Consider the following 21,541-nt stretch of genomic DNA (forward strand, 5'->3'; position numbering starts at 1 on the left):
AACTGAGGACTAGCACTAAAACAGGACCAAAGGTTAACATTCCCAAATGACTGAAGCATACAGCATCTCCTACTCGTTTCAGGATTCCTGGGCACCTGTGCTAAAATGGCTATTGGGTCACGCTGGCTGGCGAAAATGGGAAATGTTCTGTGTTTCTGTGGGTGTCATAAAGCAGTCATTTTGCACACACATGAGTCAGATCGTAGTAACAGTTTAAAAGAGATACCTGAAGATAATTATTTCCTTACTAACTTGTTTTTCCTTAAGCTGCTTAACATTCCTGATCCTTAAACATGTTTTAAAAAGATAGAATATTAATGTCTGGTTTCCAGAGCATATAGCAAAACAAAGGATTTATTCTCAAATGGGGCTGAATATTCTGTATGTTGATATTATATATTTTATGCCATATATAAGTAGTCACGTGCATATTCAGCACAGACACAGTGCACATGTGGTGTGAATGCACCATGCGACTGCAGACAATGCTGGAGAGGCAGACAGCATCAGTAACCCCAGAGGTTAACAGTGATAAGCACATGGTACCTCTGTTACTAACTGGCCTGTGCAAGCTGCCCAGTTACCAGGAAGCCAATGCTATGGTTTCTGTCTGGGAAACAAAAGCAGAGACACAATCTCATAACAGCAAGTGATGCTACCAAAGCAAGAGCAAACAGGCCCAGTAATGCTGATGGGCTCATATTATCCACAAAAACACTCCCCTCAGAGATTCATTTCTTTGTTACCTCTTAAAATTACAATTGATTTTTATTGCCATAGTCAATTTTAAGCAATCAAACAAAAAGAAACAACCTTAAAATAAGAGTCTGTTCTTCCTACGTACTGCATTTGAAACATTTATTCTATGCTTACAGGGGTTTTATGCTAGCTCTGCCTGGTCAACATTTTATATTATGGCAAAACAGACTCTTGATAATACCCAATTGGTCCTGTACAGTTTCTGAGACCCACTCTAAGCTGTCAAAGACAGATGTCCCCAGAAAGAAAAATCAACTAGCAAGTTCATTAGGGCCTTATTTGCATTTCTTTTGTAAAAGATATTTTGCATGTCAGTTTAATTCAAATATACTAAGAATCATTAAACATTTTGTTCCTGTTGGGAACTAGAGACCAGGGATCCATAAATCTATGATCACGAAGGGTCCAGGAACATATTTTGTTTTGTGGCACCGATTTTTGTAAAAAAACTGAATATGAACGTATTCAGACAGGTATGAATTCTCTGGTTTCCTGCAGTCCCCACCACCTGTTCTGGCTTCTATAGACATTTGAATTTGCATCTTCTTTGAGGTGATGATAACAGGGAGGTAGAAGAGGAACAGTCTCTTGACTGTCCAGAGATCAAACCAGAAATTCCTTGTACTTCAGGACTTTCAAAATTTTAGTGTATACAATTTTTAACATCCAAAATTGAAATTTAAAATTAAAATTTATGTGGCACTCCCATACATAAAACAAAAAAACTAAAAACAATGTTTTTAGTTTACATATATGAATAAATTCAAATGTATGAGACTAAGGTATTTTATAAAAAAATCCAATATGGATATCGAGACTGTTTTTACCTGTACATAAAATTTGAAACCAGCTGTCATGGAGAACAATCAGCATTAGCATCTGATTTTTACTTCTCTTCATTGTTATGGTAGTAAACTAAATAGGGCAGATAGTAAATTTTTTTAAACAACCAGTCTTGTGGTCTCTGGAAACCATTAATATGTTATGTACCCATTAATTAACTAAGATTACTTGAGATTCTCCTGCATGCCAGGCTCTCTGCAGGTGCTGGGGATATCAGGACATAATATATGGTTCCATGACCTCCAGGCATTCAGGAGTTTAAAGAGCAAACACTCTTGCTTTTAAGCGGTGTTATTAAATGTTGAAAATACTAAAATTGTTTTCAGCTGCAAGACTGGCATTGCTCCTACCAAGTTTAACAGTGGTGCCTGTAGTAAATAGAGGCTAGAAATAAGCCAAGCTTCATGTAATCCAAACTGAGAACAGAGAGGCAAAGCATTTTACCTTTTTGCATGATATAATTGTTTGCTGCTGAACTCGCATCAGGGATGCTTGTATGCTTCTTATTACATTCATCACAATTTCCTTTAGGTCCTCAATCACCATGTCAGTACTTATTTTCACAGTTGAGCTAATATTTTTAGTTTATGTGTGCATAGATGCTGTGTAGCATGTGGAGTCACTGGGACTCATGCAGTCAGTAGCGGTTTGGTTTAGAATCCCTACAATTATTGAAAATTCTTCCTTCCTTCCTTCTCTCCCTCCCTCCCTTTTTCCTTCCTGACTTTGTTTTTGGAGAAAGCATTTTTGAATAGCAAATTATAACCACGCGCTTGTAATCAATTTCTGAAATGCTCTTTGTGGCAGTAAAATAATAATTTCATTACCTCTTCCTGGAGTAAACTCAAATCGTATGTCATTAAGTTCCTTTCTGGAGTTTCTGAAATACATTATATATAGCACATTAAAATCTAATGAAGCAGAGTTTAATCAAACTAAATGTATTCCAATTTTTACAAGATGCTACTAATATGTAGACAACATTTTACAGATTTGGGTTACCTCCAAATATTTCCTCAACTGGAAGAGATAGTTGTGACAATAATAAAGAAGAGATCTGATTGATTGAACTTACCTTACATAAATTTGCTTATTGCAAAAATTCCAAAACTGAAACATTCACTTAAAAATCTGTACTAAATTGGGAACCTTAAACATAATTTTGTTATTAAAAATTTTCAGAAGCCTTTAGTCTAGAATAAATATTTAATGTGTTTTTCATATATTCCTGGGAAAACAGTATTTTATCAAATCATTTTTAAAAGTGAAATAAACAGGGAAGGTAGAGTGATAAAGTTCATGACAGCACTATACATTAAATCATGCAACAAAATGTCTCAAATAAGGTACGCATTTTGTAACTTATAATAAGGTACACATTTTCTAAATAGAGGGGACCCTTTGAATGCTGTGCAATTGCCCGCAGAACATATAAAACTAAGTAAATATCAAATGCTGACATAAAAACTGGAATATTTATTTAAATAAATATATATACATATGAATATAAATATATATACATATGAATATAAATATATATACATATGCATATATATTCAATCAATAATTAAAATGGCACTAGGGAGATACGGAACAACTAAATAGCTAAGGTCTGAGTTCCCATTCACATTAATTTCAAGAAATAATAAAGGGTAGTGAGCTATAATTAGAATGTTTAAAAATTCTCATTAGAACACTAAAATATTATGGCTTACTTTCAACAGACGCTAGACTGAAAGTTAATAAAAACAGTTTAAGAAACTGCAGTAAGAAACATGAAATGGTAATTGCCGTAAGTAATTTAGACCCACTGAGCCATTTAGTTCAGTTGTTGGGGGTCTCCAAGACAGCGACAGAGATGGCCTGATGGCCCCACATTCTCCCCCTGCTGCTGAGAGGGCAGTCTGATCAAAGCCTGTTTAGTATGCCAGCTCTGGTTCTAAAACTCTGCACCCTATCTCGTGGTCTCTATGAACAGCGTTCAAGCCACAATGACTTCTGTCTCTGAGCCTTTGGTCCACCATCTGATTTTGGTTCTTTATGTTCTATCATGTTCTACCACACAAGGTGCAAAGGGGCCCAGAGAGTTGCAAAGGTGTGGTACTATCTGAAAGCAAGCCCTCCTCCTGGAGCCAAGAAAAAGGTGGCTCAATCTACCACCTGCCCACAGGAGATACAGAAGCGAAGGATCAAGAACTCAAGGGACACCCAAGGCCATGCCACATACATGAGAGCCCTGAACCACTCTGCTCCTCTCCAAAGAGTTTCTGGCCAGTGTCCAGGCTTGGAACCCCACCCCCCGATCTTGGCATTTCCCTCCTTGGGTACGGAATGGAATTGGGGGTCTACAGTGACTCCTATATTTGCGCTTCTTTTAGAGCCTTCTGAAAATTGTGAATAATGGGAACTCTCACCCTAAAAAAAAAAATGGACATGTGACCTACATATGACATGTTGAGACAACTGTAGAAGGTTCAAAGATCATCCTGGACCCCACATTAAATAGCCCTGAAGTGGAGGTGAAGTGTGGCATTAATAATCAACACCTGTAGCAGGAGGGCTATTTGCATGTTGCATTGTTTAAACAGCCTGCATTACCTTGATAAAATACCACGATTGTCCCACATTTACCTAGTGCTTTCATACATACCAATGGTTCTCAAACTTTTTGGTGCTAGTTCTACTTTACATTCTTAAAAAGCTCTGAGGATCAATATTTTACTGCATTAGAAATTGAATCTGATAAATTTCATAATACTTAATAGCATTATTTGAAAATCACAATAATTAATTAACCCATTACCTGTAACATAAAAAATATTTTTTAATAAATAAGTTTTCCAAAACAAAAAATCAGTGCAAAAATGCACTGTTGTACGTTTCTGTAAATCTCAGTAATGTCTGGCTTAAGAGAAGATAGCTGGATTTTTATAGTTGCTTCTGCATTTAATCTGATTTTAAATAACATATCACATAGCCAGTTACTAGAAAATTCTACTGTATGCATGGGAAAGAATGAGGGAAAAAAGGGCAAGTAATTTCTTAATTTTATTATGAAAATATTTTCGGCCTTGTAAGCTCTTTGAAAGGGTCTGAAAGAACGAACCCCAGGGATCATTAGACCACAATTTGAGAACACTGAGTTATATACTATCTTTTCCATTCCAACTCTTAGATATGTAAAGTAGATGTTACCCATTTCCTATTTTTTTCCAGGTGAATATGTTCAATGACTTTTCCAGTTTTACAAATTTAATGAGTGGCAGAGTGAAGGCCAACAATACTGTAATGGAAATACCTAATACAAATGGGAATGCCCAATTTCTTTCGCCTTTGTGGGAAAAAAATATTCTCCGAGATTTTCCACGTTACCATAAAAAGTTTATCAAGCATTCACTGCTTTAATAGCCTGGGTTTTGGTTGCTGTGTATCAGAAAAGGTTGAATTACAACAACCAAAACAATCCAATAAGGAAAAAAGACCACTAGGACAGCAAGCACTTATAGTGCATTTAATAATGAAATGACACAAGGGGGAAGAAAGGAATTTGTGTTGCTCATTTCCCTCTTTCTTTTGGCAACTCATTTAAATTAGTTTGTAATACTGGATTATAAAGTCTATGCATGAGAGGCAAGGTATATGTAGCATGCCCAAAATATTACTTTGCACATCCTCACGTTTTAAATATTAATACTACAAAAGTAATATCCAACACCCATAATCTCTATCTGCATCAACTATGTCTTGAGTTACGAAGGCTGCCTAGTTAAGTAATTATTTTATGACTCTGAGCCAAAAACGCTCGCTTTTGAAAAGCTCACAGTGATTGATTGTGAGCAGTAGACTTGCCCCATCAGGATGAAATATAGTTGGAAAAATGCCTAATTGGATCTAACTACTGAAGGTCATCCTTTTATAAAGAATTAATCTCTTCAGACTCATACTTAACACCTTTAATTGAAAGTACATTACTTAATTGATACAGCATGGGATATTTCTGATTTCAGGGATGCTGAAAAGAGGTATGATTTAAGGTCAGAAACTAAGTCTTTTACAGAAGAGATTTTAAATACTGGAGAGTATCAGTTTCAAGCTCGCAACTTCCCTCTGGTAACTCTTAGTAAAAAATCTTTTATTCTTAAAATAGAAATCCTTAAATCGTGTAAGGCACAAGCCCTTATTGCTCATTGTAGGCACATACTGCATGGCAAATGAAACTGCCTACATGTTTCAGGCAGATAATTTATTACTATTATTTTAAATAGGTGATACAATCACATGGTTTAAAAATCAAAAGGTACAATAGATTAGCCTGTGAAAATTAGCACTCCCACTTCCGTCACAGAGGCAACTACTGCTGTAGATTTGTGTATCCTTTCAGAGATAAACATGTACTAGCAAATATACATACACATTCCCTCAAGCCTGTTTAATACAAATGGTAGCATACTATATCCATTTTTCTGCATCCTGCCTTTTGTGATGGTTCATTTTATATCAAGGTTATGGTGTCCAGTTGTTTGGTCAAACACTGGTCTAGATGTTGCTGTGAAAATATTGTGTAGATGTGATTAGCATCTACAATCAGCTGACTTTAAATAGAGGCAATAACACTTGATAATGTAGGTGGACCTTATCCAGTAGTTTAAGGCCTTAAGAGCAAGAACTATGTTTTTGGGGAGAAGAAATTCTGTGACTACATCCTCTACTCTGATTTTCCAACCTGCTGTCCTCTCCTGTGGATTTTAAGGCTTCAATATCAACTTTTACTGGAATTTCCAGCCTACCTGCCTGTCCTATGAAATTAAAATTTAGCAGCCCCTACAATCACAATTGAGTCAAATCCTTAAAATAAATCCTGTTGGTTCTGTTTCACTGGAGAACCTGACCAATATCCCTTTCTTCTTTTAACTTAATAATTTATCCTGGAATCACTCCACATTGGTCCATAAAGACTTTCCTCATTCTTTTTTGTAGAGCTACATGGTGTTCTATTGTATGTCATATCCTCTATTATTAACTCATTCCTCATCTATGGCCAGAATTTTTCAATTTTTTGTTATTATAAACAATATTTCAATGAATAACCCTATTCTTTTGTTACTTTGCAAATATGAGTACATAGTTTGATCATTGCTTAATCCAATGATAAATGCATTTGCAATTTGATAGACATTGCTGAATTGATCTTCATTTAAATGGCTCCAATTCGTATTCTCACCAGCAGTTTGTAAGCATCATGTAAGAATTTTAATAGTTTTTTTATTTTTTTTTATTTTTTACATGGGCAGGCACCGGAAATCGAACCCGGGTCCTCTGGCATGGCAGGCAAGCATTCTTGCCTGCTGAGCCACCGTGGCCCGCCCAAAACATAATGGCTTCTTTTTCTCTCTTTTTTTTTTTTTTACATGGGCAGGCACTGGGAATCGAACCCGGGTCCTCGGGCATGGCAGGCAAGCACTCTTACCTGCTGAGCCACTGTGGCCCACCCCATGTAAGAATTTTAAATAAATAAAGCAGGCAGAGTATTTTTAAAAGGGACATGTGGGGACTGTGCTCATTGGAAAGCTTATTCCCCATCTAGGCAGCACCAGCTGGTTGTGACCTGGCAGGAAGTTGGGCCCAATGCTGCAAAATATTTAGATTTTGCAGAGAAGCTGGGATTTTGAAATTTTACAAGAAATTCTGTATTTTTAATTATTAGTATTTAATTTAAAATTTTTGACAACCATATGTGGGCCAGATTCAGTCTTTAAGCAGTAGTTAGCAAACTTTGATATGTAACCTGTGCTGATATCAAAACACATAAACCTATTTCTGAGGCAGTAGAAGCATGCAGTTTTCTGAGATGGTAAGATACGTTCTCTTTTAGGGATCAACTAGAGAGTCATATAAATAATGCATTGGTCCACAGGCCTAGGACACAGAATAAATTAATCATGTGCAGGAGAAATATATAATCTATGAACTTATAAACTTGGAGCTGTTATTTTATTTTTAATAACTTCTGTCCAGTATCAACAAACACATACGTATTTTTTTTTGCCATATCCATTCAAAGTGTACAAAATTCTGAGGAAAAGACGGACAGGTGTACGTATTTCTTTTTGCTCTTTTAACTCAGCTACAAATGACACACTGCAAACTCCAAAGCAGCAGCTGGCTAATGGTGATCATGGCAAACACACGAATGAGTACATAATCCTTTTTCGTGGGTAGAGGTGCAGAAGGCCTGTGCTGTTGACCTATATATTTTACAGGATGGCAGTATTTATCTGCATCTCAGTGTACTGTGTCCAGACAATCTGATAGAGTTACTGCTCCTGGAGGACCCCAAAGCCCAAATGCCTGCTCAGGACTCTGCATTCTTCAACTTGACACGAGTCTCTATTAGCCTATCAGCAATCACATGCATGGGACACAAGTACCCTAACAACCAGAAGCAATGAAAAGGCCTCGAAGTTCCCACAGCCCTAATTTCAAAGGGCATCAGAAATAGGAACTATAACTGACCTTGGGTAACCTTGACCACAGGGATGTCCTGCAGTGAGGTTCAAAACCAAACACCTTCCCAGGCTTGGAAGTTAAGGACTCACTCTTGGTAATACCATTCAGGGGCACTGTAAGGACGGCAGGCACAGTTTCCCTTGGACTCTAAAGAGGTCGCTCCCTCCTAACCAGCAGAGGATGTCTTAGAATCTGGCCTGCTTCCACCTTACTTTTACCTGTGATTTGGGGTTGGTGTGGAACTGCTGGTGCCCAGGGCTTCTGGAGTGGCTCCCTCCCATTCAACTCCTGGAAAGTGGCCCCATATCAGGAGCTGGGCAGCAGTCTGTTAAATTAGCTGGGACAAGGACCAATTAGGCCGTCATTCTTAGCTCAGTCTGTTTCTTGTCCTACTTGTGGCACTGAGAGGAGATGCTCCCACTGAGCTTGTTGGGCTTTTCTCCTCCACACCAGGAAACAGCCCCATGCAAAATGAGAAGAGGACACGTGGGATTTGGAGAGAGTGTTCTGTGTTCAAATCTGCTCATTACTTGACCTTTTGTAATCTGTTTCCTCAATTGTGAAGGGAGAATAATAAATAGCATTTATTATGTGCTTAGTACTTAACGTATGCTAATTTGTTCTATGTTCAAAACCACCCTTGAAGTTGAGGCTACTAGTATCTTTACTTAATCAGCAATTAATTACTTGAATAATTTTGCAAGCAAGGAAATTGAGGCTTTAAAAAGGCAGAGGGTATATATCCAAAGTGACGTGCCTGAGTAGGTCAGAACTAAATCCAGAACTTAAGAAGCATTACCCATTATCTTCTCCAGTGCACAGCCCTTAAGGCACTATTCTCTGTTTACTCTTAGATTCTGCCACGAAGCCAAAATAATTTTGTCACATGGAAATGTGATCAGGGCACTCTCTTGCTTCAAAACTCCATTTTCCTTCCCTTACTATTAAAATATAATTCAAAATCCTTAGCAAGATCTTCTAAGACCTGGCTTCTGCCTCTCTCTCCTCCTCTTTTTTCCCTACTCTTCCCCCCTGCTCACCATGGTGCCAACTCTCTGGGACCCCCTCACTTCCTCAAACACACCACGCTCCTTCTTATGGCTCCAGCAGCTTGGGGAGTCAGTCTCCCCTCCTGTTTGGAACACTCCTTGTCCTGCCCTTGGCTTTGACTATGCTGTCTGGTATTTCCCAGTTTCCTAGCAGCTCATTCTCTCTGTCTTTTTCAAACACTCCTAATTCTGTCTGCCTGTCAATACTGCAATGTAAATGGTCCATCTGCTGCTAGCTTCTCTTCTCATTCTCTCCCTTGGTGATCAATGCCAAATCTACAACTTGAACCCAAGTACTGCCCCAGAAGTATAAATCCATTTCCAACTCCCTGTGTGGCATCTCTCTATGTGATGTCCACATGGACACCTACAAACGCAGCATATCCAAAATGAACAGAGCACTTTTCCTCTCAAACTCACTTCTCTTTCTCTGTTCCTTATCCTAATAAATGGTGATGACATCCTGTCTCCTTCTCCTCTCTCTGTTCTATAGCCAGCTACCAAGACCTAATGGTTAGACCCCTTTAAGAATTTTCAAGTCATCCATTTTTCTAAAACTTCACTATTACTGAAGTTTTCTCAATCATTTTCTGCCACAGATGGGAATAAATGATTTAATAAATAATATTTCATACACATACCGTACAAGTACACATATAGACTGCTATCACTAAAGCTAAAAATGCACCCCAAGAGGTAAAAAGGCCACAGAAGGTAGAGGGAGCTACTGCTCAGTGTATAATCCTTGGCAGATGAAAACTGTACTTAACCAGACATGAACAATGAAGCCAATGTAACAATCAGTTGAAGGACACTTAAAACATAAGTCAGAAAACAAAAGATTCAGGAAGAGAAAGAAGCTTCCTGCAACCAAGCTGACAAGGGCTCTGAAGCAGTGCTCATGATCCTCTCTGGGCTTTCTAAGAGCAAAGTCTCTAAGTCAATGAAAGTCAATGAACTAGACTGCCTTAAGCACTGGAGAAGCACCCCTGGAGATTTGTCCTCTGAGCTCAATTTGCAGTTTAGCCACTTACCAGTATGATATTTGTAAGTTGCTTCACCTTCTAATTTTCAGTTCTTTTGCAATAAAGAGGGGAAATAATGCTTCCCTCACAGATTAAATGAGGTGTGTGAAAACACTCTATGAACTTCCTGGCAATGCTATAATGCATTATTATGCTTTATGTTTCGAGGCACACAGAAATAGGGAAAAAATGTCATGGTTTCAGTCCTTAAAGAGTTTACTATCTTACCAGAGAAAGACAGCTAACATATGGGAAGCTGTGGGGGGAAAACGCTTTGTAAATAAGAGCCAAATAATGATAATAATAATGTCGTGAGAAGGAAATATTAGATTAATTCAGGGAAAAGGAGCATTTCCCCTCTCTTGTCTCTCACGCTGATCCATCCTTCACACTACCATCAAATTAACCTTCCTCCGAGGTAAAGGACCTACCACACAATCATATCATCTTACAACCAGAAGGAACCCTAGAGGTCTCCTAATCCATTTTCCTCATTCCTCAGATGAAGAAACTGAAGCTAAACAGATTAAATGGCTTGCCTAAGATTACACAGCTGGTCAATTCACTCAACACAACAAATACTTATTGATCACCTGTTAGGTGTCAGGCCAGGAGTCATTCACGGCAGAAATGACACCCAAACCCAACTCAAAACTCTGTTCTTAAGCACTGGTTCCCAAACTGCAGGCAGGTTGGGCCAAGGTGCAATCTCATACCCCTACTCCCAGTTAAGAATTACTACATGCAGTGAGAGATGTCACAGGTAGATAGGTGATTTGCATGATTGCTGAAGGCAGAAACAAAGATTTCTGTGAAAGTCACTCCTGTACTTATCAGCTCTGTGCCCCAGAGCCCTGCTTTAAATAGAGATTCCCTAGATAAAAGTATCTCCATATACCATGCCCTGTACTAGGTGTTTAAGAATAACAACTGTATCTCATACCCACCCTTCTTCCCCCTTGGCCTTGCATTGGACTTGCCTCAAAAGAGTCTTCTGGGTCAGCAGGTCCTGTAAAAAGTGAAAACTCCTTTTGGCATTGTACCTCAGGCACCCAGAGACATGCAGACGGGTAGCTTCTGGACTTTTAGTCTATATCTAGCCATGCAGTATGACACAGTCCAAGATTAACACGGTCAAACAGGTCAGCAAGCCATGTTAACAACAACAAAAAAATATGCACAGTGACTTTTTGATTATTTTAATAATCAAGGACACTTGATTATTAAAAATTAGAAACTGGTTAAAAAGAACAGAGAATGAGATATTACCATATACTTGAGGTATCAGTTACTGCAACTGAGCAACAGATTGAGTCATTTTGCAGGGCAGGAAGGACATTGCATGACACAGTTCTTTATCAAAAAAGAAACTTACATGCACACAAATATAAGGGATCTTGACATATCTTAAAGATTCTGACCTAACACCCTGGTTGTTTGTGGATTTTTCTGCAATTAGAACCCCAGACTTGGGACTTTAAGCCTTCCCACTAGCTATCATGGAATCTGAAGGTGCCTTTCAGATGTGCAGCCTGTACGGACACAGAGCAAGTAGCCTGGCTGCATATGATCCATGACTCCACACACCTGACATCCAAGTTAGAAGTGCACACGCAGGGCCTTGCACACTGAGTCACCATAGCAACGTCTGATGTCAGTACAATGCTGATGCCTAAGAACATATCACGTGCAAAAAATATTATCATAAATTGCCTTGTTTACTATCTATGAAACATCGTTTTCATCTAGAAATAATCCAAACTAAGATTTTTTTCCTTAACAGAAACGTTTTTAAAATCTCTGGGTCTGCCCAGAGGACAATACTGCCCTCTACCCTGCCCCCCACCCCCTCCAACCACTCTCCAACCTAAACAAACATGTTTGATCCTTTTTTTTTCTCCAGTACATAACACTTTCTACAATTGTGAAAGTGCAGAGAATAATATAAAAAATATTCATGTACTGAGCTCACTGTATTTTTAAAATCACAAATATTTTGTGATATTTGTTTCAGAGCTTAATACATAAAATTTTAACAATGTTTTACCTACACAGCACTAAATAAATTGTGCTACATCCCAGAGGTTGTTAATCATTGGTGAATAGATCATTGTGTAAGGGCTCTGCTTCCCATCAAGATCACAGAACAATATTTTCACTTTTTTACCTACAGGGCAAAAGGGAAATGAAGCAAACACATAAAGAGTAGATTCATGTGTACAACTGGTAGGAGCAGAAACATAGTTTGGTCAAAGTTCACCTGTTTTGGGCAGGGAAAAATATGAGGCACACTAAGTAGTCACAGGTTTCTGCAAATGCCTTTTTATTAAAATCCACTGATGTAAGGACAAACCTAGCCTCCATAAATGTCATTTGTGCCTAAAGTTTGGAGTGTGTTGATTTTTACTACAGAGAACCGAGACTCCTTGATGTTTCCACAATGGATAGCTCTCTCCTGGGCATTAAGCTTCCAAGTTAATGTGTCAAGCTTTTTAAAATAAAAATGTAAAGACGCCTCTGATACATGGATTCAATAAGTGTCCATCTGGGCTCCAGACACATGTCATTCAGGAGTAGGTATGCAGCTTGGTACAGTATACAGGGAGATGAGTGGTGCTGCACCTATTTGTAGCACTCTAGGATGAGTAAATTTTTCAGATAATGGAAGTTTTACTTCTTTCAGGCATAAATACCGTTACAAACTCTAATTATTGTGGTTAATTATTTTCCCTGCCAACTACTTAATTCTTGCAAAAAAGAAGATTAGTTTTAAAAAGTAAACCAAATACATAACTGGGCACTTGATTAAAAATTAGAAACTTGTTAAAAAGAACAGAGAATGAGATATTACCATATACTTGAGGTATCAGTTACTGCAACTGAGCAACAGATTGAGCTATTTTGCAGGGCAGGAAGGACATTGTATGATACAGTTTCTTTATCAAAAAAGAAACTTACAAGGCAGATTTATTTTCCTAGGCATTAGTTTCAAGGAGAAATTTTGTACAGAAGATACTTTATAAAAGACATTAGGTATGTTGTGAAAGACAAACATTTTTCATATGAATGTCTTCAAATATTTGTTCAAAAAGACAGAAATTTGTTCTCACAAGTGCTGAAAACACAATATTAAACCTTAACTGAGTGATGACATTTCCGTCTGGAGCTGAAATAACATAGCAGAGGTACACTGTTACCTGATGACTGACCTCAAGAGAGGGAGGTGCCGGCTTGCAAGTACAGTGTACCCTAGAAAAGCCATGTCCTTGAATCCTGATTCAATATTGTAGGGTGCAAACCCCTTGTGATTAGATTACCTCTACAGAGATGTGCCATTCCCATCATGGTTGTGACCTTTTGATGAGATTATCTCCAGGAAGATGTGGCCGTGCCTAGTTGTGGGGGTAGTGGTTAAACGGAGATGTAACTCCACCCAGTCAAGTGTGTCTTCATCAGTTTACTAGAGTCCTTTAAAAAGGGAAGCATTATGAAGAAACATCAGATGCAGACATTTGGAGAACAGTTGTTTCAGAGCCGAGAGACACATGATGTTGGGAGGTGCTTGGAGCACTGACAGAGACAGCAGACGCCTAGACACTGGCAGAGCCCAGCAGACATCACCACGTGCCTTGCCATGAGATGCCAAGCAAGTCTGTACCCAGAACTGTGTCCCAGAGGAACTGAGTGAAGGCTCACAGAGGCTTAGCAAGGAAACTACTGGCATCAAAAACTGGAAGCAACAGAACTGGGAACAAGGACCAGCAGATGCCAGCCATGTGCCTTCCCAGCTGACAGAGGTGTTCCAGACAGTGTCAGCCTTTCTTGAGTGAAGGTAACTTCTTGTTGGTGCCTTAATTTGGACATTTCACAGCCTTAAAATTGTAATTTGCAACTTATTAAATTTCCTTCCTAAAAGCTGTTTCATTTCTGGTATATTGCATTCCAGCAGCTTTAACAAACTAATACAAGGGAGCTCAGAGAACCTGGAGGAATGAATGACTATACAGACTGCTTCCTGATCACCCAAAAGTGTTTTTGACAAATGCTACAGAAGGTAATTTCATGACTGAATACTCTCACAAGTATCTGAAGGGGTCTGATATATTGATTAAACAGATCTTTCACTTTAGATAAAACGTACATACAAGACAGAGGTAACATTCTGCTGTGAAAGTATAGGAGACTGACTTATGTCCTCCTCTGGAGAGTTGGCCAATTAACCTCTATGAGAAGTGGGTTATATGAATGTCTGAAACTCAACTGGAAGCTCTGTGTTTGGCCAAGAACTTGGACACACTTTCAGCTAAACAACAAACTTTGCTGCTTCACAACAGAGAGGGGCTCATTTTTTTTGTTTGAAAGCCTTAAAGAATGTGTGTTACTAATGAAGTGGATTTTTAGAATGGCTGCAATAATATAAGCAGATTATAATACATACTTTTAAATTTCAGGCAGATAATCACAAAAGCAAAGAGAACCCTGATCTATTTCAACTTTCCTATCCCTACAATTGTACTATTGAATTACATGTGCAATCAGATCGAGGGAAATCTACATTAAAGATCAGCAAGTTTAAAGGGAAGATTTTCAATTTTAGCTTGTTTTTAAAAAATCCACCCAACAAAGGAGAAAACTATGAAGGACAAATTACTAAGGTGTTAACACCAGCATCCTCTAGGTTAGAAATATATACAGAATCATCCCTGGCTTTTCCATAGGAAGTGTTAAGCCATTACATTTAATTATAAATGAGAATGAACAAGTATTCTGATTTATTCCAGAGAAATGGCCTATAAATAAGCATACTTACAGTCCAGCATGGATTTGTCAAAGCCGCTACACGTTCCCAAGTTGGACCTTGAGAAGTTCTCAAGTTGGACTTCTCTGAAATTATTTCAGCAAATGCTTCTTATAAAATATACAGTTGCATGCAAAATAACATTGTTTCTAGGCACTTGAAGGGTTGTTGATGGACATCAGGGAAAATGTATAAATATTATAGTACACCGAGTCACAACTGCCATAAGGCTGGGTCAGTAGAGGAGTTTTACTCAGAACAACGTAAAAACAAAACCAAAACTCTCTCAAGGCAAACGAATACATCCACTTGCTTGTGAGTCTTGGGTTATGTGATTCTCCAATTACTAACACTAACACTGAAAAGGCACAACTCCTTGGGCCTCTTCTGGAGAAGAGCTAGACAGGCTCCTGAGAGCGGGGTTTAGGAAGCTCCCTTTAGGCTGATGTATCTGAGAACTGTAAAGGTATGAGAAGGTGTAAGTTATCTGTATGTTATGTTTAAAGTGAAGACTAACACCAGAAAATGCTTTAGGGCAAGTCTTCACCAAATTGTTGCTGTGTGTGTGTTTGTGTGTTTTCCAATCTGAAGATACCTGCAACTGAGAGTAGGAAAATCTGAAGTTCAGTCTTATCTCCTTTCCTTTTGCAGCCCTGCTATTGATCTGACTGTACAACTCTTATTACTGTAAAGTAATCCTTAAAATGTAACCACTGTGTGATGCCTTTTTCCTTATCATCTGATCCTAACAAATCCTTAAAATTCAACATTTATCCCTTTAGTAAAATGAAATGTGTTCTCAGCCTCTGGGGCACCAATATACAACACTCATTATTATAATGTTTCAGGAAGAAACTATTCCTTCAACAACCCTAGATAAATAAAATGACATCAATCACTTGACACAGAAATCAGCTAATCGAACTGGAAATTTCCAAGTCCCTGCAGTTTGTCAAAAGGGGAAAATCCTTAGTTTAATCATGAAATTTACTCTTCATAGGTGCCACGGCACCTCCACGATGAAAGGCATTTTTGAGGGCAGATTTAAAGCAGACCAGTGTAATGTGTCATCTTTACTTCAAATGCTTAAAACGATTGTTTGCCTGTTGTCTCAAACTTATGCAGCATGAGTGTAAAGTTATGAAACTGATTTTGTGTGAGAGTCATGGAATCAATATTTTACAGCCATAACTCACATTTCAATGCTTTTGAAAAACATGCTTGAGAAAGTTTAATAAGCAACTAGCGTGTTTATAATTCTGACAGAAAGTGCCTTTCAAAAAGCAGGTACAAAAGAAAGTGACCCTGGGGCTGGGGAATGTGGGGGAAAGGCGATAGGAGGAAAACCAAAAGGGCCTTTCCAAAATGATTAACACAGTAGACCCTTTCTCTACTGGTTTGAGGCAAAACAAAACAACCATCCATTATCCGTCAAAGATTTAAGAGAATTAGCCGATTAAAAAATAAGCAAGCTGCGGAACATCCGTAAGAAAGATAAAGGTCAGCAAAGATAACCAAGTATGAGCAATCTAAGTGAAAACACAGACTTCAAAAGATGGGCCAGAGGAGCTACGAAGTTATATATCGTCTATACTAGGAACTTTATATACTATAAAGTTCCTAGTATAGAGTCTGGCACATAAATTAAGCTCTCAATAAATATTCAAGAAACTGAATTGAACCAAATGGTAAAGAATTCTTCCTTGCCTGCTGAATGATATATTACATGGAGCATATTTGGCAAAACTCCTAGATATGGAAGTAACCAACTCTATTTAAATAACCAAATAACAAAAAAATCAGTTTCTGGACTATAAGCATTTAAGATGCTAAGTGGCCCAGTGCTAGATCAATAGAGGAGATGTCACAATGGGAATGAATATGAGATTGGTAAATGCGGTTGATTATATTGAAGAGATTTCTGGATGGGAAGCTATTCCTCATGAGCAGTGAGCTAATGGTCAACATTTAGGCTCAACCCAGACAAGACTTGTAATAAATATAAGCTGTAGACTAGCCTGGCTGACAACAAAGCTCTGGGTTGCTGAAAAAGTTTTACAACATGGTTGTAAAATGCCACTGCTGAACCACTTGTGCTCTGAGTGTCAATCTTTTCTAATATAGTTATTTTTATTTAAATCCAGAAGGAGAGGAAGGGTGTCTCTTTCTAACAGGCCTCTACTTTCTCCTCTCCTAGCCTCTCCTTGAAATCTTTGAGTTGGTGCTAAGACAAATCAAAGGAGAACAAAATACTCTTGCTAGGTCCACTCAGCCTGCCATGGCTTGGTTTCAGCCAAGATAAAGACTGTTGGATTTAAATGCTAATTATGAAACAGACAAGCTATGAGACCTTCTGGCAACTGGCTTAGCTTTCCAAGTGTTAGGATCTTCACCTGTAAAGTAAGGTAGTAACAGTATCTACTTCATAGCATAGTCAAGAGCATTAGACCAGAGAAAGAGTGACAGTGCCTGGCACGTAGCAAGCATTCAGTCAATATTAGTTAAGATAACAAAGGCAATAAGAATAATCAAATATAATCTTAAGCCCTAGACCTCTACAAGTCAGATACTGGTCCCTACCCTGATATCCATTCCTTCTCTTTTCTTAATCTATCCTGCATAAAGGAGAAGCCATCAATTCCCCCAGTCAGTCCTACAGTAGCTTTCAACCATAAACCCCAACACAGATTTCAGAGGGGTATAGATCTCTATAGCTCCCTGAGCATCCCAACAAGGCTTGAGTAAATGGGTCCTGGTTATTTAGAGGTGGAGAAAGGCACTATCCAGCTGACAGCTTGAAAGAAACAAACAGATTGGTAATTGAGATGGATTCGGAGGCCTTGACAATCAGCAGAGAGTAAAATAAACCCATAAGAATCTGAAAATTCTCCTGATAACACATCCCACACCTTTCTTCCCCTTTATAAATAACTAAAATACTTAGCTATGCTTGGTCAAATCAAGCATGTGAAGAAAAAAAGGTACAGTAGAAGACTGAAACATGCCTAAGGTACAAAACCCCACCTGTGATATCAGGAGAATGTTGAGAAAGACAACCATTTTGCTAGTGGTTTGGCCAGCATCTCTGGCAACTTCCTTCCTTTGTAACAGAAGATAGCACACACATGTCCCCATTCATATTATATACTTGTCGCTATCAAGGTCCTTTCTAGACTCAGGAATGCCTGAAAGAACAGTGATCTAAACTTATAGTGCTATTTAATTGTGACTCTCCCCATCGCTGTTATTACCAGATCTGTCACTCAGAAATGCTCTCAGCTTTCAATGACAGCACAGAGCATTATGAAGATGACATTTCCATGTTCTATATTCTTAACATTAAAAACCAGTTTGCATTACCAAATGAGCAGTGGGTGCCATGCTAATTATATAACTTTTTTAGAGCACTGATGGGATCTCCTACTAAGCCAATGGGGAGGAAAAAATACAACGTTCATTTCTATTTGCGTCTCAGTATACTGGCCTCCTTCAGTTTGTTGATGTGGCCATTAACACAATATTTTAAAATGACCTGAAAAAGCTTTTTACAAACTGGAGCCCAGATCTGACTGCCAAATGGCTGTGTATTTGAAAGACTTAGAGCTGGCACCGAAGTTGGCCATTGATGGTCCAGGCTTGGCCTGGAAATCTCCTGGATCTAGAATGGTTGTCAGTGCTTCTGATTGCTTAGAAATGATAAAAAGATTTCTGCTCCTGAGGAGCTTCAAAAGCTGGAAATACAGATGCCTGTTGTAGTGATCTTGCTTTGCCTGGAACACAGAAGACTCAATTTAATTTCACTTCAGAACCTGATTGTGATCAGCAACTTGATTTCTTATAAGCTTCTCGCAAATGATTTTAGAGTAACAATTATAAGTAAAACATCTAGTACTATTTAAATTCTAAAACATCCTAAGGGGTAGTTCTTAAAAGCAAATCAGGGAGAAAGGTCTAATGCTTTCTTATGTTTTCCTTTCCTCTCCGCTGGCAAAAATAACAAATTAAAATGAAATTCTTAAAACTTCAAATAAAACCTTTAACAGGCCATTTAACTGATTAGACATAATCAAATCTACTGGGGGAACTAAAACAGATGTTATACTGACAAGTGAATAAAAAAGTGAGGTAAGCAGAAAGACTCATTCATCTGTGTGTGTGTGTGTGTGTGTGTGTGTGTGTGTGTGTGTATACAGGACACATACTTATTAGTACAAAGCAAAGTGCTAAACTGGGAAGGACAGAACGCAAAGTGATGGAATAACAGGCTATGCTCCATGAGCCAGCATATGCGCAATGCGAGTTCTTTTAGAGTAATAATAGAAACGTCAATTTCTTTTCATAAAGGTGTGGAGTTACTTTACTGGGCTCAGAAACCCTATGACTATCAAAGGGTCTGTCTGTGCCTTCCCCTACTTTGTCCACATGGAGAGTTTCATGATTCGGCTCAGCAGAAATGCAATCACGAGATTTAGAACCAGAAACAAACCCTAACGGTGAGAAAGCTAAGATACTCCCAAGGCACTGGATTTGCTGCCCTAGTTCTCTTCTCAGAAGATAGTACCATGAATGCCTCATCTCTATGTCAGAAACTGCTACCCCATCACACCTTGCCACCCTCCTCCCTGCCAGCCCTCTTTAAATACACATATTTAAAGACCTTATTCTATGAAGGAAGCAATAACAGAACCAAGGTCCGTAAAAGTCTTAATATTTCCTAAAACTAACTGGCAAATAAATGCTTGGTACACAGAAAACTCAAATCTATCCATTGGGAAAAAAAAAAGACTGAGGAATGTCAATATCACTTTCCAGATTCCTCATATTAACACAGATGAGGGAAGGTTTACAAAAGAACAAAGTGTAGCTCAGAATACTTTTCCATGGCATGAGCCTGAATAAGTATAGCTCCTCTGTCGAGACCAAACTGCAATACTGTAAGGCCATATGAGGAAAATAACTTGCTGTCTTGATGGAAAAATGATAAAACCTTTGAAAAAGGCTCATAGAGTGGGCTCCCTGCTTTCTAATCACTAGAAGGTAATACACTAGAACTCTAACAGAGTCAGAAAAATGTAACCATGTGCTTCTGGGGGAAGTCAGGTGCCATACTCCTGATTTCTTCCTGGCATCAGGCAAGCCTAACCAATCCTGATTCTGGCCCTAGAGATAAGAAAAAGATACCGGTCAACCATCTCTTCTAGTCTCTCTCTAGAAATGGACTCACTGCTGTGGCGGGAGTGGGGCGGGCAAAGATGTTTACCACATAATTAGACGACAGGCTCAGGAGTGGAGATTTTAAAGGGAGACTGTGACGCACATTTCCAGACTTTTCTGTGTATCGCTGCCTGATTTAACCCAGAGGAGCAGTGCCCACTGGAGAGTCGGAAGCCAAGGATATCACTCAGATCCCTGCTTCTGCTTCCTACAAGCCAGTGAGGAATGGAAACCAAGCAACAGGATTCCTACCGCTCAATGACAGCCAGGGCGAGGGTAAGAACACACACAGACTCTTCTTAGGGAGAGGTTAGGAAAGGAAAAGAGACAAAGACTCTGCAATGAAAAACCTGCTCCTTGGCTTCTGGTTATTAAAGGGATAATCTGATCGTATTCAAAAAAGGAAATAATGCTCACCAGATTTCAGCAGGTAATGACAAGAAAAAACAAATTCAGAATAACCTAATTTCTTCCTTTGCCATTATGATAAACATTCTAATTTCAAGAGAAAGCCTTGGGCTTACTTTGTTAAGACTAATGCACTTTTTAGGACGCAATGCGAGTTCTTTTAGAGTAATAATAGAAACATCGATTTCTTTTCATAAAGGTGTGGAGTTACTTTACTGGGCTCAGAAACCCTATGACTATCAAAGAGTCTGTCTGTGCCTTCCCCTACTTTGTCCACATGGAGAGTTTCGAGATCCGGCTCAGCAGAAATGCAAACGACGAGATTCAGTAATTACTTTCTCATCTATCAAATTCAATGAGTAAAGATTACAAAAAAAGTTAACAGGAAATGTGAAATAATAGTAAGGATACAGTTCATCAGACCTTCCTTCATAGCTCATGTGAGAATAAAATGATACTACCTTTTATTAAGAGGGTTGTTTGGTAATATGGTTCCAGAATTTTAAAGGGATTATCATGTTTGATCTACTAATTCTACATCTGTACAAAATAAGTTAGAAATTTAACACTTTTTCTGCATATGGTCGATAGCCACCACTTATAGTTGCAAAAGTCTGGAACCATGTTAAATTCCAATAATAGAGAGATGGTTAGATAAATTGCAATGGAATAACCACAAGATGCAATATTATATAGCTACTAAAATTTTGTTCGTAAAGGATTTTAATGACATGAGAAAATGGTTACAATATAATACTCAGTGTAAAAAGCGGTGTATGAAGCTGAATATGTAGTATAATTGCAACAATAAAAAAATGTATGCAGAGGAAGAGGTATAAAAGGAAATACACCAAAATCTTAATTGCACTTATCCCTGAGTGACAGTGTGATGGGTAATCTTCATTTTCTTAACTGTCCATATTTTTCAACTTTCCTTT

The 21,541-nt window shown here is 38.4% G+C and overlaps 1 protein-coding gene across 5 annotated transcripts in view; it reads right to left on the bottom strand.

Annotated features, from left to right (window-relative positions):
* Nucleotides 1-21,541, bottom strand: part of STK39 (serine/threonine kinase 39) — a 332,438-nt gene that overhangs the window by 81,731 nt on the left and 229,166 nt on the right. For 4 of the 5 annotated variants that reach the window (XM_077154062.1, XM_077154065.1, XM_077154064.1 and 1 more), the window contains exon 15: nt 2,430-2,482. The exons of the other annotated variant lie outside the window; for it this stretch is intronic. In XM_077154062.1, the coding sequence (XP_077010177.1) occupies nt 2,430-2,482 (53 nt within the window). The remainder of the gene's footprint in view (nt 1-2,429; nt 2,483-21,541) is intronic. 5 annotated transcript variants of the gene reach the window in all.

This window comes from Tamandua tetradactyla, chromosome 3 (assembly GCF_023851605.1).
Source record: "Tamandua tetradactyla isolate mTamTet1 chromosome 3, mTamTet1.pri, whole genome shotgun sequence".
NCBI lineage: Eukaryota > Metazoa > Chordata > Mammalia > Pilosa > Myrmecophagidae > Tamandua > Tamandua tetradactyla.